The sequence below is a fragment of the Arvicola amphibius genome, chromosome 17 (assembly GCF_903992535.2).
Source record: "Arvicola amphibius chromosome 17, mArvAmp1.2, whole genome shotgun sequence".
NCBI lineage: Eukaryota > Metazoa > Chordata > Mammalia > Rodentia > Cricetidae > Arvicola > Arvicola amphibius.
The window spans coordinates 9,560,187-9,579,851 of record NC_052063.2 but is presented as its reverse complement, the minus strand read 5'-3'; the positions used below and the strand labels follow the sequence as shown (position 1 = coordinate 9,579,851).

Genomic DNA, 19,665 nt, shown 5'->3' with positions numbered 1-19,665 from the left:
ATCACGAGAGCCAATATTTTTCATTCAGAGACTAATATTTTTCATTCGTCAGGGCTTAAGCAATCTGGAAATGGAAAAGACCTGTTTAGTTACAGTAGGGTCGCTAGGACATTTTGAAAAATGAACATGGCTCACAGTTTTCTGGTACTAGTTAAAGCTAGATTTGTCATTCGGGAAGCCAGAACTCACATCTGGTGTTTTCTACCTCACTAGTGGGAGAAATGATAGATTAGAGGGCTGAGCTTAGTCGTCAAAAACTTTGCCTACCAAGGACAGGACTCAGGGCTTCATCTCTGGCACTGAGAAAGAAGGAATGGAGGGAGGAAGGAAAAGAAAGAAAGAAAGGAAGGAAGGAAGGAAGGAAGGAAGGAAGGAAGAAAAAAAGAAATTATTTTCTTGTGACACATAGCAGTGTTAGTAGACAGACTGCATCATAATGGTAGTCAACAGCTTTTAATGGTGTTTACCGTAGATCGATAGACAGGTAGGCAACTAGATTCAAAGATGAAAGGGCTTTTTTTAAGTGCTTAAGAAACTGGCTGCCACTTTTTGCTGAAGAAAGGTACCCAGGAGCACTGAGCTATACCCGAAGGGAATGTTGAAGCTGAGCTGTCTTCTTCCCTCGGGAACGCATCCAGATGGATCCCAGAGCCTCCCTGGGGACATCCTAAGCCTAACAGCTGTGGAGACACTTTGTGTGCTCACTGGGCATGCTGCCAGCTCCCTAGTAACGTGCACAGTGGACTCAGTGGATGTCCTGTCATCCAAATGACCCGGTTATTACAGATTTGGTCACCGGGCAGTAACAGATTAGAATCATTGTCAAAGCAAAGTAGAAGAGAGCTCTAAGAGTGGCCATATAACATGTGGACTATGTAGCTTGGATATTCATCTTCTTTCCCAAATGCTTTGAGAAAAGATGAATACGAGGGCCAAGCATGGTGCACATCTTTAATTCCAGAACTTGGGAGGCAGAGGCGGGTTAGAAGCCGGATTCAGGCCAACCTGGCCTATACAACTAGTCCAAACATAAACAGATAAGACAAGCTCATATTACTTTATATTTCCTATCTCTTTCCTATGGTAAGTTATAAGGAGACCCTTAGGAAAATTATTATGACATATTTAGTGAGGAAAACAGAGTTGTAAATACCACTGCTTCTCAAATTTGGGTTCATGGATCATTTTGCTGTTGTTTATGTTGCTGAGACAGTGTTGTTCTGTGTAACCCTGGCTGTCCTGGAGCTGGCTATGTAGACCAGGCTGGCCTTGAACTCATAGAGACCCTCCTGCCTTTGTCTCCCAAACGCTGGGATTAAAGTGTTGTGCTACCATGTCTGGCTTGAATCTTTAAAAAAAATTTAAAAACTTTATTATAAAAAAAAAAATCTCTTGCAAATAAAAAGAAGATCACACACCAAAATCCTTGGCTCTAGGGCTCGAGGTTCCCTATGAAAAGGTGTTAAAACAGTTGTCTCTTCATTATCTAAAACATAGATTAAATTAAATAACCACTCTAAATTTCTTTGAAAATAATGAAAATGTTGGGAAAGCCTTATAATTAAGCAATACAGCTTTGTAAATTCATGCTTGTCTAAGTTAGGGTTTCTGTTGCCGTCGTGAAGAGACACCGTGACCACAGCAACTTTTACAAAGGAAAATTATTTAACTGAGGCTGGCTTACAGTTTCAGAGGTTTAGTCCGTTATCATCATGATGGGAAATCATGGTGGCATGCAGGAAGCCTGGTGCTGGAGACGGAGCTGAGAGGTCTACATCTGGATCCACAGATATATGCCACACTGAGTGTGGTTTGAGCACCCACCCTGACAGTGACACCCTTCCTCCTACAAGACCACACCTCCTCCAACAAAGCCACACCTCCTAATAGTGCCACTCCCTTTGTGGCCATTTTCTTTCGATTTTCATCTTATGCATATGTATATGTGCATGTTAAGGGGTATGCGTGTGTATGCATGTGGCATGCATGTGTGTGGCAGAGGACAGAGTCAATATCAAGTGTCTTCTTTAGTTGTACTTTATTTTTTGAGACAGAGTTTCCCTAACTAAACTTGGAGCTTGGTGATTACAGCTAGATCTCCTTGCCAGCAAGCTCCAGGTATCCTTCTGTCTGACCTTTCCCTTCCCCCAAGTGCCGAGATTACAGGTGCATGCCCTGGTGAGTTTGCTTGTTTTGTTTGTTTGGTTTGGTTTGGTTTTTAAATGCTTGTTCTGGGAGATTGTTGTGTCACAGTGTCCTCTGAGTTTGAAACATCCCATTCTGCAGGAAAGCTCCCTCAGCGGGAAGGTAAACAACTCAAAACAGCTTCAGGAAGTCCCTGAAACTGACCAAATTCTCTAGGCGGCTCCCTGCCAGGGTAAGCATAAAACCCCTCAGGTGAGGGAGCGGATGCAAAGAGGGCTCTTAGATGCCCAGAGCTACAGTGAAGACTCAGATGAGAGAAGCTACAAAGACACATGATCAGCTGTCTGGAAGAAGCAGAAGCCAGCGGAGCACTCTGGAAGGGGGATGAACCTGGAAAGGATACTTACTGTTCAGCCTGTTGAGCTGCCTGCAGGCTGTGCTGTGTGCTCTAGGTTTCCTGGTTTGTGAACTTTCACCCCTACTGGGGTGGGCCTTGGTGACGCAGCTGTCCGTGACTCATTTATTTTTTTTAAAGATTCATTTATTTATTTATTATGAATACAATACTCTGCCTGCATGTGTACCTGCACCTCTGAAGAGGACACCAGATCTCATTATAGATGGTTGTGAGCCACCATGTGGTTCCTGGGAATTGAACTCAGGACCTCTGGAAGAACAGTCAGTGCTGTTAACCACTGAGCCATCTCTCCAGCCCCGTGAGTCATTTCTGTTCCCATAACCCGTCACCCATATTCCTGCAAGTAACCCCCATAATACTCAGTGGTTCACCAAGTTGGACTTTGGTGGTCGTGGTTGGCACTTTAATCTGTCGTGGGCTTCCTATGGGTAGTGAATAGATATGTGTGTTGTGTCACCCTTAGAAAAGTTCTATCACATAACAGAGATCAAATTGGGAGTCTTCATGCTTACTGTAGAAGCGTTTTACTGGCCGAGACCATTAACTCAGCCTCATTTCAGCTTCAAACACACAGCCATGTTAGGGAAAGGAGACTAGAAAACAGATAAAGGTCACGTCAGAGCCAGAGAACAACCTCTGCGGGTTAGAAACAGAGTGTGCTCAGAGGCGGGGTAGGGTGGGGTGGGGTGGTGGGTGACTTAAGAGTCTGGGGCCAGAAATCACAGGTCTTTTGGTTCTGCTTTCAGAATCAGGTAGTGGTAGTCACTGCAGACCTAGGGGGTGACGGGCACTAAGGAGGGGCCATCATGAGGCATTTCTTAAAGGTACAGAGCAGGTTAGGCTCTCCTCGATAATTAAAGGAGGTTGGAAACAAGCCACAGCCTGGGTTTTTAGTTTGCAATTATAGAACTAGAGTTGGGGAGATTTAATTTTTTTTTCTGTGATGTTCTACATTTTTCATGATATTTGTACAAAACCAGAAAAAAAAAAAACCCAAAGGTCTATTAAAATACACCTTGTCTGTACTTCACATTCACATTTGTGGGGACAGGCCATGGATTTATTGAACCTCAGAACTAAAGAATACCCCTCAGAAGACCCCCCAACTGTTCTCCGATGGACACAATCCCTACGGCTCCAGACCAGACTTGGAAGTATGATGGAAGATGTCTCAGTCTTACCTGAGTGTCGGAGTGCAGAGAATCCTTGTTCATCCCCCCACTCCCAGGTCGGCTCGCTCTTATTGTATGGAGAAGGAAAGGCGGGGACTTCATGGTACCAATCAACGTCAGCATTACTAACAAAACAGAAAACAATGGCAGATTTAATAAGATGTTTTAGAACCTGAGTAAAAATGAATCTTGTTACAGAGATCCAGACATTCCTATTTAGCTTTCCAGACACCAGTGCTGCTATAGGATATAACTGTGCAAAATAGCTTAGTTTGCAAATGAGCTAGACAATTTTCTGGAAAAAAAAATCACAAGAGCCAATTATTTGATTCTGCAGACTGGAAAAACATTTTTTAAAGAGATGTGAGCAATGTGTGCTCTCCTTATGGCTTTCAGTCACTGCCCAATCTCCGAACGCTTGAGCGACTCACAGAGAAGAGGCACACACACTCACCTGCTGATGCAGTCTCCTGTGAGTGGGTCACAGCTCCCAGCACAGTCACAAGGTCTGCAGCCATAGTGTCCAAAGCCCCAGTATCCCACCATGCACCTGTCACAGTGTGGCCCTGCCACCCCAGGCTTGCAAGGGCAGTCACCATTGCTAGGGTCACAGAAGGTCACTGAGCTGAAAGGAAGGATAGCTGACCCAACTGGATGGCAGGAACATGCTACAAAAGAAGAGAGAAGGGACTTGTGAGTGCCTTTGGATCAACCTTGTGACTTATCCCTGGCAAATGGCTTCATCTCATCAAACAGCATGTTTCTGAGACTCCTGTAAATAGAGACTGTTCTTTCATTTCCAGATGCCCAGACCTAAATAATCACACAGAAACTATATTAATTATAATAGTGTTTAGCCTATTAGCTTAGGCTTCTTATTAACTAACTCTTACATCTTAAATTAACCCATTTCTATTAATCAATATATCACTATGAGGCTGGGGTCTACTGGTAAGTTTCCTTCCCCTTCAGTAGCTACGTGTTGTCTCCTTGACCCTGCCTATGCTGTCTGTCTCTGTTCTGACTTCCTGCCTGGCTTTACTCTGATAAGGCATTGGATGAAACAACTTTATTAATCAACCAATAAAAGCAACACATACAGAAGGACATCTCCCTTTTTCTGTCTAATTAGAAAAGAAGGCTTTAATTTTAACATAGTAAAAGTACATATACAAAAGCAGTTATTAAAAAATAATTATAGTTACAATATTTAGTCCATTTACATTTGGCAAATTAAGGAAAATACTCTATTATCTATAATTTATCTTTTATCATAACTAAGGAAAAATATAACTATAAGTATCTGTTCTTCAACTCTTCAAAGATGCCAGAAGGATATAATATTACTTAAGTAAAAAGGAAGTGCATTGTAAACAACTTTCAAAACTCCAGAATTGACAGAGACATCTTGCTGCCTGGACAGTCACCCAAAGATCTTCTGTGACATTGGGGCATCCATCTTCAGCCTACAGGCTCATAGTGTCTGGCAGACTTTTCCATGAAGCAGGATATTTGAAAGATTGTTTCACCTCTATTGGCAGTTTGTCGGTCACTTTCTTCCGTGCCCTTCAGAATGTCGGGCAGACTCTTTCATGAAGCAGGAACACCAAAGGACTATATCACCTTCTTTAGACAAGTTCATCAGTTACTTTTCTGTGGGTCCTGCATGTCCAGTTCATATAGCATATCATCGAGAAGTCCAAGCAAGAGCAGTTTCTTGCCCAGATGGCTAGCCTTGTCACATTGAAGGCAAATTCTGAAGTAATTGGTGCTGCCAGAAGCAGACATGTCTCACTGTTGAGAAAAGTCTAAGTTCTTAAAATAATTAAAATGCCATATTCTGTAGGTCTTTGAAGTGTTAAAGATTATCTGTCTAAAAGAAATATATCTCAGTATATCTGGAAAATCTAACTAACAAGCTTGACTATTATAAATGACTATCTTTTAATTTGTATTTCTAAATTAAATGTTACATTTTTAAATAAGTTGCACAAACACAATACCTTAAGAGCAGAAATACATATACACAGTGTAACAAATCAGTCATAAATTTGTATCAATAGACCAAGATTCATACAAATGCAAAGTATTCATCTTTATATTATATCTCCCTTTAAATGAAAACAAACATTTATAAACAATCATTTTGAGAATTTGGGCATAGTTTTTTCCAAACTGCTTCCTGCTGTTTGTTGGATGAAGTATTTTTAGGGTTCACAGAGACCTTTCTGGGGGTTTTATTCCATCAAACCACATTAGCCTGTAAGGAATCCACAGGTTCTCATTTTCTTTTGTTTGTTTGTTTGTTTGTTTGTTTGTTTGTTTGTTTTTTGTTTTTTTCGAGACAGGGTTTCTCTGCAGCTTTAGAGCCTGTCCTGGAACTAGCTCTTGTAGACCAGGCTGGTCTCGAACTCACAGAGATCCGCCTGCCTCTGCCTCCCGAGTGCTGGGATTAAAGGCGTGCGCCACCACCGCCCGGCTAGGTTCTCATTTTCTATGTAAACAAAAGCAGAACCTCTTTTCCAAAGCGACATATCCTTAGACTCAAGTTTCAAAGTCAAGATACCTTTAAAATATATATGTTGGTTTAGCTTAGCAGCCCCCAGAATCAAATGTCTCTCTGCAATCAAGAAATTCAAAGAAAACACAATAATATACATAATCCAGACTCTCTGTATATTTTCCATCTTTATGTGGCTGTTTTTTATTACTCTATTACTTTTTAATATTTATTTTATTATTTTTACTCCTTTAATCTATGACTGTCTGTACTCTTATCTATATTATGTTTCCTCTCTCTCCCGAGTCTATGTACACGCTTCAAACACTGACCCGTTTAGAGGTACATTTTTGTCTTAGTGTGTTTTTATTGTGCATCTGTAATCATTTTCTGACTAGGAGCACCTTTTATATATATATATAAATGCTAATCAGGCATGGCTAGGACCAACTTTGCAGCCCTACCTGTTGACTTCACCCCTTCCAACATAACAGAGGTATGTTTACTGCCTCTGCAAGCCATGCTTACCACCCTAGTGGTCCCATGTTGCCATTAAGCAATTTGTAGCATGCTGTTCACAAACCCCATTCAAGTGCAGGACCTCCCATAAAGAGCCAGAATTTGTGCTTCCAGCATGAATCAGGAAGCCAGCTCTTAAAGGAGCTGCACGGTTTTTGCTGCTAATGCCGAGTCAGGAAGCTTCTCTTAAAAGAGCTGCAACTCTTTTTGCCTCTAACAGAGCCCACCAGAGCAAATGCTGCTACCAAGAAGCTGTGTTTAACTCTGTTCTTTTGTGTCTAGAATTTCTTCCCAAACTCTCTCAGGTTTTATGTGGGTGCAGTTGACCCAAGTTCGTGCCATTTTTAAATGGAGACTACTCTGTTGTTTCCCAGCCACCCACACCCAAATAATCACACAGAAACTATATTAATTACAACACTGTCCTGTTAACTCAGGCTACTTATTAACTAACTTGTATATCTTAAATTAACCCATTTTTATTAATTAATGTATTACCATGAGGCTGTGTCCAGATATATATATATATATATATATATATATATATATATGTATGTATGTATGTATAAATATAAATATCTGTCCTGGTTTCCTGCCTGGCTTTACTCTGCTAAGCCATTGGCTGAAACAGCCCTATTCACTAACCAACAAAAGTGGCACATATACAGAAGGACCTCCCACGTCACTCCTCCTTTGGCCAGCCGGTGTTAAACTACAGACAAGCAAAATACAATTAGCATGTCTGCTGCAAAAAGAGCCCTGTCATTTATTCTTAAGTTGAGAGCGTTGTGTATGAACACGTTTTGGTTGAGGTGACATGGATAAGCCAGTGAGGAAGGTAGAAAAGGAGCATTTACTGAGAAACAAATCCCAAGTGCTTCTCAACCTTCCTAACGCTGCGACTCTTTAATACCGTTCCTCATGATCCCAACGACCCCAATCATAACATTTTTTGTTGCTACTGCATGACTGGAATTTTGCTACTGTTATGAATTGTAAATATGGGAGATAAACCGTGCAGCCACCAGTGCAGGTAAGAGGAGCTTGCTGGCGGCATTCTTCTCCTGATTGGATGTAGTTTGTGAGTGACACAGGAAGCAAGGTCATTAGATGAGAAAGGCAGCAGAAGTCTGAGACATAGGAGGAAGGTTTAGGAGGTCAAGCACTGTCATTGGCTAGGCAGCCTTAAGGCTGTACCTGAGGTTAGGGATTGTGACTGTGTAATGTCATCAGACCCATTCCTTCATTTCCTCCAGTTTCATATGACAGAGCAGGTTCAGGTTTGGTGTAGGAAGAGATGGATTGACTTTGGCTGGGATCAGCTTGGCTTCTCAGACTGAAATCTAGGACAGGACATTTTTGCAAGGCTATCTTCTTAGCCCTGCCTACACTGTCTATCACTCACAGTGTTACAATGTCAGGGTTTGCCTTGCCTCTGGGATAGAAGATGTGGGCAATATGTGTGTGTGTGTGTGTGTGTGTGCACGCATGTATGCTCACACTCCTGCATACACTCATGCTTATGAGCAAAGTGTGTGTATGTGCATGCCATGTGTGCTTGCACTCCCGCACATACTCATGCATGTGAACAAAGTGTGTGTGTGTGTGAATTTATATGAAATGCACTTATTTGGTTCATTATATATTATCAACAGAATCAGGGCATGGGTGTGGTTCAGCTCTGGCAGACACACAGAACGTTAGGGAAAAAAAGAAACAAGAGTTGACAAGGACACATAAGGTAGATGGTATAGGAGTGAGAGAAAAGTTTGTCCAGAAAAGCTTTGTTTGTGTGTTTGTTTTGAAAGACAGAGAGTATCCGAGGCTAAATCCCCGTGTAAGAAAAAGAACCACACGCAGTAACAAAAAGGTTTATAAAGATTCTCAAGTGAGAAAGAACTTGTCAAGGGGAAGCAGATGGTGAGGAAGGTTTAAGCTTTCTAGTTTGTGAAAAGGAATGCCATTGTTTATGAAGAGAAGCAAGAGAATGCTGGGCTAGATAGATCGATCTGTGTTGGAGATGGAGGTTGCAGAAGACAGAGGAAAACATGAACTCGGGGTCAGACATGGTGCTTGTGAGCTATGCTAATGAGATAAAATGGACACCTGGCAGCAATCTGAGGCATGGGAGAAAAGTTGGAGGCTCACAAAAACAGTTTAAAGAGTTTCTAGGTAGTTGAAACCGAGAGGACATGGTGAGCCCCCTGAAGTGTGTGGAGTGGGAAGACAGCCACAGCACAGCGTGGAGGCCATCCTCGCAACACAGACAGGCGGAGGAGCAATAGCTCACAGGTTAGACTGTTAAGAGCTAGACAGGGAGGGGAAATAAAAGGAGCCATGGAAGACAGAGGTTGGGAAATTTTCGCGTGGTTAACAGTGTCAAATACCACAGAAAGCACGTGTCCCATAAGATTGACTGCAGGCCAGTAATGCTCTCAGGAGGTTGCTGATGACTTTCCTGAGAATGGGAACTGAGGAAATGACAGCTGACACAATGCTCTTATGTCTTCACTTGTAAGTGTTGGAGCAGCGTTCTCAAGTAGGCGTCCCTGGGTAAAATCATTTGGAACACTTTAGCATGTATAACCCTCTCTCCCCACCCTTCCGTCTGCTTTTTTTGGTTGGGAACCATCACAATGGCATAGAATGCTGCTTTCTTCCTGCCCAAGGTATGAATTATCTCTTAGAAGGAACTTTTAATCACTCAATTATTCATTGACTCAAACAGAGAACTGATAATCATTCTGTTTGTGAAGCATTTGGAGTTTAGAAGACATCAAACATTGCACGCTATAGCCCTCGCCTACGTCTCCAATCTCATCTTTTATTATTCTCTTGCATATATCCTTCATCCTAATTAAATGCTACCTTCCGTTTCTAGACACACTCCACTGTTTCCTGTGGAGGAAGAATAGCCATCCTGCATACATAGTTTTCAAAACTCCATACGTCATTCACATCCACCTCAGACGGCATCCCCGATTCATCCATTTGAGGTGGCGAGTGCTCAAGGCAAGTGTTCAAGGCAAGTGTGTGAAGATAGAGGACAGCCTGCCCAAGGCGGTTATCTTGTTCTGCTATGTAGGCTCCAAGGATTGAACTCAATTATCAGGCTTGGTAACAAGTACCTCAAGTACTTTCTCCAGCTGAGCCACCTCAGCAGTCCAAAGAGAGACTGTTTGAAACAGAAACTAATGACGCTCATAAGAGAAGAGGAATAGGTGTCACCCTGCACTCTGCACCCGTCTCCACTTCCCCAGGCTTGGCGCCCAAGGCAGCCATTCCTGGTGCCTATCTAGGGAGTAAGTCTGTGGTCTTTAAGGACTCAGTCTTAATCCCCACCATGGATGCCACTGACCCTTTCTTTGAAAGCTTCGGTTGCTTTAAGGATAACATTTCTTCTTAGAGCTTCATTAGCGTTTGACTTTAAATCATCAACGGTGGTTTTTTTTTTTTTTTTTCTTTGTCAGACTAGACTGGGAGGTCTGAGGATCATATCTGCCCACCATATCATTTAGTTATTGTTGCTGTTTTGTTTGTTTTTGAGACAGGGTTTCTCTGTGCAATAGTCCTGGCTGTCCTGGAACTCGCTCTGTAGACCAAGCTGGCCTCAAACTCACAGAGATCCGCCTGCCTCTGCCTCGTGAGTGCTGGGATTAAAGACGTGTGCACCACCACCCCTTAGTTGTTTTCTTTTTGAAGCCTTTCTGGGTCTCGTGTTTCTCTTTAGTCGAGGAAGCATTGAATGAGAGATAATGCATGTATCCATACATAACAAATAATTATAAACTCTATGATACGAAAAAAAAGCCCACATTTAATCTAAAATGCAATGATAAAAACTCTTACCAAGTGGCGCAAAGGGCAATGGTGTCTTTGCATAAGGTAGCCGCCATCTATCCGTTCATTTAGTCGGCGGACATTTAATGAACTGCTACTATGTGCTAGGTAAGTACTGAGCAGACTGCGAAGGATCGAAGGTGAACTAGATAACCTTTGCCCTTTGAAGAGACTCACAGTTTCTAAGAATAACTATTCCAGAGCTGATGAGGTGGCCAGAGGGTAAATGTCACATGCAAACCTTATGACCTGAGTTTGATTTCTAGAACCCTGGTGGAAGGAAAGATTGGCTCCTGAAAGTTGTTCTTTGGCTTGTCTCATGTGCATCATGGCACACACACACACACACACACCATACACACACACCCCATACATACATACACCACACACACACCCTACACATACACCCCATACATACATACACCACACACACACCCTACACATACACCCCATAATACATACACCACACACACACACCACACACACACCCTATACATACATACACCACACACACACACCATACACACACACCCCATACATACATACACCACACACACACCATACACACACACCCCATACATACATACACCACACATACACACCATACATACCATAGACACCATACACACACCCTATACATACATATACCATACACACACACATACCGTACACACACACAGACACCATACACACACATAACACCCCATACATACATATATACACCACACACACGTACCATACACACATATACACCATATATACACACTACACACCATACACATGCATACCATACACACATACCCCATACATATATACACCACACACACATACCATACACACATATGCACCATATATACACATGCACACCATACATAACACACACCATACACACATACACACACACTGTACACACACAGTAATAAAAATTAAAAATTGAAAATAATAATGACTAGTCCAATATAAAGGGGCTTACCCAATACAAAAAAAGAAAAGATTTTATCTTTAAAACACTGAGTTTCTCGTGGTAATGATGTCATTTACATTAATGCAGTTATGTATTGTTACATCTTCATTAAGCTTCCTAAGTTTTTCAACTGTTTGATTGAGACTCTTCCAGAATTCTCTCTTAAGATATCAAATCACCAGTGATTTATCACTTGTTCTTAAAAATAACTTATCTTTATTATTGGCGTGTGTACCTATGATATGTGTGTTATATATGTATGCATGCATATGACGTGTGTGTTTGTATGATGTATGTATTGTTATGATGTGTGGGTGTGTGCCTGACACGGCACATGGGTAGAGGTCAGAGGACAACTATGTATAGCCAGCCTTTCCCCCACACCCATATGTGGACTCCAGGAATCAAATGGAGGTCACAGGTCATGTGCCTTTTCCTGGTGAGCTCTCTTGCTGGCCTTGTCACCTGGTTTTATTACTTCTTTTTAATTAGCCAGTGTGGGAAGTTTATGTGATATGAAATATGAATATACCAATATAGCATGTACAGAGAGCATAGAGATGACACTCAAATAAAACCATACAAGGAAGCATCAAACTTTCATAACTTTTAGATGATTAAACCAACAGTTCCTGTGTCACTCAGCTAAATCATTTTGGTCCCTGACAGCAGCCGCGGGAGGCTGGGACGGAAGGCAGAGATGTCGCAGAACCCCTGCCCATGGGACCCCACTCGTAGATTTGCAGCCTGTCTAGGAGTTGACCTCTCAGTAGGACCTTATGTTTTCCAACCGACGCACATGTCAGGCAAGGCCAGAGAAGAATGCGGTCCTATCACGTGTGCTAATGGATCTCTGTCAATGTGACTTTTTGCATAATAACAAGGCAAAAATACCAGTGGGAAACTATGCAGAACTAGCTGCAGGCAGAAGGCCCCCAGCATCCTCCACGGCTGCCTTTTCAGGCTGCACGGAGAGGCTTGCCTTGCACACTGGCCTCCTCAAGTTTGGTGGCTGTCGGCATCAGACACACAGAAGAGGCATTTCTTTTTCTCTTCCCGAATGCGTGTTTGTTATTGTTGTTTAGGAAGATCGGTGGGCTGGGGAGAGGATGTCTACAGGTTATGGTTCGGGTCTGAGTCCCCAACACTCTGTAGACCAGGCTGGCCTTGAACTCACAGAGATCCTCCCGCCTCTGTCTCCTGAATGCTGAGATTAAAGGTGTGCACCACCACTGCCCAGGTGATAATTTTTTTTTAAAATTTCAACTCGAGCATTTTTTTAAAAAAATATTTTTTGTTTTCATTACTATACATTTTTTGTTTATGCAACTAGTCCCATAAGGACATCATCACACAACTATATAATGTACGTTGAGCATACTGTCTCTCTAAACCCTTCTACCCTCCCTTTCTCTTATCCTCCCCCCCCCCCAATTAATTCTTTGTTCCTTCACTTCTCCTTTCAGGGCACATGTACATGTATGATTTCATGTGTCTAAATAAAATCTAAAATAAAAACCACAAGGGAGAGAAAAAGAAGTGCTGCTTTTATCTTTCCGAGGCCGTCAAAGTTTTGACATAAAGGATGTAAGCCCTTGACTTTTGCTTGTCATTAGACATGAACTTAGATAGTGAAAATTGTATATTTTAAAATTATTATTATCACTGTGTGTGGTTGTGTGTGTACAACTTCGTGGAGTTGGCTCTCCTCGTCTACCTTTAATGGATGCCAGGGATTGGATTTAGGGCATTGGGCTTGGCAGCCGGGGCCTTTAAGTTGGGCCATCTCATAAACATTCTCTCCTGATGCAAATGACTTATTTTCAGTAGTCACTGGGGGGGTGAGGGGGGTGGGTGTGTCCTACTGGAAGAAAATCTAAAGCAATGATACAAAATGTCTAAGCAGATGCAGTAGAGGAAAATTGCTTTACAAATGGTTCCATAGCAGGGTTGAACGATGAATTTTGATCACTGCTAAGTGAGATAGAAATTTCATCTGCGAGGTTTCTGGAGGAGTTGCATGTATGATGGGCATCGCTTCCTTAGAACGTTTCCAGGGAGACGGCAGGATGTGCAGCCACTCTGGAGGGTTTTCTAACAGCAAGTACAACTGTTAATGAAACAATGGATTTCATTAACACGTTTTCAAACAGCTTTGTGTATTTATTCCAACTACAGGAGCTGACAGTAAATACAGCTGTTTGGAAGTCTGCCGTACAAGATCTCTTAGAAAAAGAGAAAACAAGACAGAGACATTGGATAAATAAAGAGAATAAGGGCAAACTCAGGAGTCAGATAGGATGAGCTCAAATCCTGGCTAGAAGGCTTATTCTTCTTTCTTTTCTTTTTTGTTGTTTTACGAGACAGGGTTCCTGGCTCTCCTGGAACTTGCTCTGTTCCAGGCAGGCCTCAAACTCCCAGAGATCCACCTGCCTCTGCCTCCCAGGTACTGGAGACAAAGGTGTGCACCACCACATCCTGCCTGAGGCTTATTCCTTATAAGGCTCTATAAAATTAATTTCCTTAAGTCTCAATAGCCTCATTAATCAAGCGAGAATAACAATACCTATAGCACGGGGGGGGAGGGGCTTATAGATGAGTAGGTAGTGTGTGCATTTGCAATGTATCAGAAATTTGTGGTGCCACGGGATCAATAACTGATACTATTTTCTGGCTAATATATATTTTAATATGTTCACCATCCTCCACCTTCCTGCCTGCTCGCCATCTACTCTCCACCCATCCGTCCGTCTGTCCATCCATCCACGTCTCCACGCACCCACCTATCTACCCACATTTTCACCCAGGAGGTTCTCGAACTTTCGCATGAACACGAACTGCTGGGAACCAGAGATAGGAGGGAAAATACCAAGAACCGTATCTCTTGAGCGAGGGGAAGAAATGACAAAAGGCACTGGATGTTAGCACTGAGTCTGTCCACCGTGAATGAGAACGCAGGCAACCAGCAGTGGCCTCATGGCTTGATTTTCAAGAGACTGAACAGTCCAACTGGCTTTCCGGCTTCTCTCTCTCTCTCTCTCTCTCTCTCTCTCTCTCTCTCTCTCCTCTCTCTCTCTCCTCTCTCTCTCCTCTCTCCTCTCTCCTCTCTCTCTCTCTCTCTCTCTCTCTCTCTCTCTCTCTCTCTCTCTCTCTCTCTCTCTCTCTCTCTCTCTCTCTCTCTCTCTCTCTCTCCCTTGCACTTGGGAGGAATGTGGTAGCAAACAGCAGCATACCTTTCTTGATTGCCCAGTGCTTTAGCGTTAAGTTCCTCTTTGGTTCCGAGGTCCTTTCCTCGGATAAAAACACCAACCTATCACTCAGTAGTAAATTAGGGTGTGATCTATGGTCCCACTGCCTATGGCGAGGGAGCCTGTGATGTAATGTAGGACAGGAGTCAGAGCCCCTCAGATGCATACACGTGGAAGAATACGAATGGCAGTGACCATGGCCAGCCACCCCGTGGCCCCTGGTATGTGATGGAGAGCTAAGGCCTTGGCAGGGAAGTCCAAGGGAGCCACGGGTGCTCTTTCACCCTCATCCCACCTTCAACTGAAGCCCGGTTTGTGTGTGTCCCACTCTGAGACTGATCCGTGACACCAAGCTCACCCTAGAAACAGCAGCTCTGGGCTCTCTAGCATTACCTGGTCGCTCCCTAACTTTGGCTCTTCTGTTGACAAAAGATACACTGAGAGCAAAATACCCTGAAAGTATTTGTTCCTGATTTAGCGTTTCTAAAAACAGCACTCAAAGTTCAAGGCCCTCGGCTGGGAAAGAAGTGGCTGCTTGGGACCTTTCACCGCTGCCCCGTGGCCACTCCCTTGGCAGTGCCTCCCAGGCTCCCAGCATTGTTCTCCCCTGGAAAGGCCAAGCCCGACCCAGCGTCTGATGGGGAATTTCAGAAGCAGGCAGCAGCGGCTGCCGCCAAAGTTCACAGGAACTCAAGGGGCATGGTCTGAGATGCAGTTTCAAGCAGAAAGGAGATAGTCTAAGCTGTTACAGATGTATGAAGTGTGAAGTTAAATAGTAGATAAAAGGAGCCCTTCTGTCTTCTGAGGGTCCCTGTTTACTCCTTCCTGTCTGCCGTCATCTTGGAGAGCAGATGAAAAGCTACAAGAACAACCGGTTTTGCTAGTGGATGAGCAGCCATGAACCTAAACATAAGGGAAATTAATTTGACCGTGTGAAAGGCAAGATAGCACCTATGGAACATTCCCTGTGGATCCTTGAAATGATAGATGCATTCTGTTCACTGATTGCTACAGCATAATATTCAGTATTTACTTTGGACATACTGTTTTCAAATCGTGCTTGAATAATTTTAATAAGTAATCCAAACTAACACGTGCCTTTAATTTATGCCACATGGCATAGGAAAACCCATCACACATAGGTTAAGCTTTTATTAGATGTCTCAAAGAGTAAGTGGAAGGTACTTGAGCATATTTCTTATCTGCCCTTGGTGAAACTTTAAATGTACAATAAAGAAATAGTAATGTCATGGCCTTTATTTTTAATCCGTGACTGCAGCTGAAGGGTCAGACCTCTGTTTGTTTTTTTTTAATATTGTTCCTTTCCTGTTTACCAGTTGGAACCATGCCAGTTTCTGTTTGTTCCTGGACATATCTAAGAGATCTTACGTGGTTTAAAAAAATATGTTTTAATCTCTGTGACGTTTTTAAACTGAAGACCACTTCAGTTTAAACTGAGTACACAGATGACTTTAATTTACTAGAAAACTCCTAGATTTGGGTTTTATGTGCTCTTCTTGACTTTGAAGAATTTTCTCTGTCACACTCCACAATTGTTATTATTGCCCGTGTCACACTTTTAAGAGAAACACCGCCTGTTTAACCTGCGCTCCTGTTCTACTCGGTCACCATCTTGCCCGGCGCCTTGCCAGGAATGGGGTCATCTCTAAAGGCCCTTTTCCCTGTTGAGAAGAAAGCCCTATTCTCTGCTGACTGCATATGTCTGGGATCTCTTCTCTGAGCCGACATGATGAGTCTGGGCTATCACCTGTCATGGTAATTTTTTTTCCTCTTCTAACATTTTCATATTGAGCAAAGGCATAGACTCTACTGGATACAAATATAGAAAGATGCGGTCCTTACCTTGTAGGCCTTACGCTCCTTACACTATACTACAGAAATGACATTGAGATAGTGAGACTCCTCAAGACCAAAGATCATCGGTCATTAAGAAATACTAGCTAACACAATTTATTCATTTAAAAAATAAAAAGCCCAAACAAGGAGCTGGAGAGATAGCTCAGCAGTTCAGAGCTCTGGTTGTTCTTCTAGAGGACCAAAGTTTGGTTCCTAGCACCAACATGGCAGCTCACAACCACCTGGAACTTGAGCTCTTGGGAATCTGGTGCCTTCTTCTGGCCTCTGTGGGCACACACACACACACATGAATGAATGAAGGAAGGAAGGCATGAACTTCTCTGTAAGCTTTGAATAATTGTCTGCTTTGGTGGACCCCCAACAGGAACACCCTACTTCTCTTACAGGTTTTACAGTTTCTTCGCACTGCTGCATGTAATACCGAGATACTGCAGACAGAAATACAAAGGGAACAAGATCCCAAGCAAGCCTGCAGAAAGCATAAACGGTCAAAGTGCAGTCAGTTATGCCAAGTCACTTGGGCACAGTTATTTCTCACATTTAATGCTTCATCTCGTCCAGTTTTGTTATTTATTATCTGTAATAAAAATATTATAACTCTGCAGGAGACATTCTCCATCCAGAATAATGCCTTTCACTGAGAGCAATTCTTCCCACATGAGTCAACCTGAAATTCCTTTTCTTTTCTTGCTTGCAATTATCTCTAATTATACACCTCTTTGTTCTAGGGCAATAACTTGTTTTAAGATTACCACTCTGCATCCCCTGTACTTTTTGGGCATCAATAGAAACTTTCAGTTTAGTGCTTATTTAATGTTTGTCATCTTTATCAAATGTAAACTGGTATATCTGATTTATTTATTCAGTGAACTTTCCTTTCTGTTTGAGAGGTACTGCGAAGAATTTATCAATATTTATCGCTTCCCAGGTTGTGTGTGTGAGAGAGAGAGAGAGAGAGAGAGAGAGAGAGAGAGAGAGAGAGAGAGAGAGAGAGAGAGAGAACGTGACTGAGCAAGCGAGTATGTGCTGGGATGCTCTACTATTGAGCTATATTGCCAGCTTTTTTTTTTTAAGACAGACTTTCCCATGCAGCCTAGGCAAGCCTTGAACTTAAGATCTTCCTGCCCCGCCTCCCATTGCTGGAATTAGGTGTGTGCCACCATGCCCAGCCTTTACTGACTATTATTTATATATTATGTTATATTGACTTTTTTCTATTTCTTTCATTTTCTTACCCCTCTGGTTTTTACTTTTTGGATTAAAACTAAAAAGCTGCCACGCTGCTGGTTCTATTTAGAGTTCGCTTTTTCAAAAACAGTTACTTCATTTTGATGCTACCTTGGAATCATCCACACTTGCTTTCAGAATTAAGCAGAGATGCCTGTGTTGTTCGGGGCCATAAAAATGAACGTAGATGGCTTTGCCAAGTTGTGCTTGGGAAGGAGGAGTCCCCCAGTGTGGGCTGCTGTCCAAAGGGACTTCAGTGGCACCCGAGAAGCAGCGCCCTGGACACAAGAGCAGAGAACTGACAATGTCTCCGGTTCCTAACTGGGTTTCCTGGTGAGGCAGTCTGGATGTCGTTAGGGTAACATTTTCACCTGTAAGATGAATGAGAAGGAGGGACCTCGAACGGATAGCGATATAAGTGAAGAGAACTGTGTGGGCTTTACCTCACGAACTGGCTACACCGGTAGACGGCGCAGGACAGAAAACCACGCCCCCATCCGAGGCACTTGTATCTCTCCTGCGCCTTGAGTTCTTGTCGCCTCAGTTAGAAAGCAGAGGGTGGGAAGAAGCAAGGGGGCAAAGCAGTTTGGCTGATGGACTCACTCGTGTGTGTAACCGTAACTAAGGAGCCAGAGAGGATCTTAGTAAACACTTGATTTGGGGTTCAGAGCAGGGAGGGCAGGTTTATTTTGATTTTTCTGCTCCTAAAAAACAATTGGCTGAACTTATTCTGGCCACTGGGGATGAAGGGACGGGTGCCAACCTCTCGGGAGGTGGCCGCTTTGGTATCTTACTCTGTTTCCAGCCGCTGCTTTTTTCTTTACGTTATCGAGGAAGACTACGCAGTGGTTGGAAGGGTGCTTCTTGGCGCTAAAGAAGAATTCATTACAAAGGAACTGACTGGGTGTGTCCCAAGAAGACCTAATTCTGTTCTGCAAGGCATGTGTTCAAACATCTGTTTTAAACTTGCTCTGTGAAAGTGAGATTTCGTACAGAGGCGTCTCAGGGTGGCTGCCACTCGTCCATGCCCACTCGGTTTCACACCCACGCCACACTTAATAAATCTTTGAGTGCTGAAAAGAAGGGGCTGGGAAAGGAGAAAATTTGGGAGGAACTGGATTCAAAGATTCTTTCACAGCCTGGTCTACAAGAGCTAGTTCCAGGACAGGCTCTAGAAACTACAGGGAAACCCTGTCTCAAAAAACCAAAAAAAAAAAAAGAAAAAAGATTCTTTCAATGCCAAAGCAATACTATACCTACAGTATTTCAGTGCTGTAGTGTTCCAAAATAGGTCATTATAGGACAAAACTAAATGTTGGTGTGCTATAATAAAACTAGTTTTATTATAAATTCTAGACTCATTACAGCAATCTGCTTTAAAGAATTACACACCACACACACACCACACACACACACACACACACGAAATCTATATTCTTTGAATAAGAAGTTCTGTGGTTGGAGTTTCCAGATAAATGTTCTGAAATGGTTCATTAGAAAACAGACATCTTAAGAGTTTTTTTTTCCCAGTTTATCTTAGAGAAAAGCAGGTTCTATGCTAACCATCCTCCATGGGAGAAGACAACTAACATGGATACTTCCCAGTGCTGGTGTGTATCAGTGAATCGGAAGAAGAGCACGCCTAGCTGGAACTTTAGCAATGCTTTAGGATTTTCTGCCTGAGGTATGGCTAACTCAGGAGAAGACTGCATTGCAGGTGATTGTTAGCTCAGAGTCTTTCATCCCAGGGTGGC

General features: G+C 42.8%; 1 protein-coding gene across 1 annotated transcript in view; it reads right to left on the bottom strand.

The window, feature by feature from the left end:
- Ntn4 (netrin 4) overlaps positions 1 to 19,665 on the bottom strand; it is a 101,849-nt gene that overhangs the window by 9,756 nt on the left and 72,428 nt on the right. The window contains 2 exon segments of the mRNA XM_042054258.1: positions 3,745 to 3,860; positions 4,190 to 4,403. Coding sequence (XP_041910192.1) covers positions 3,745 to 3,860; positions 4,190 to 4,403 — 330 coding nt within the window.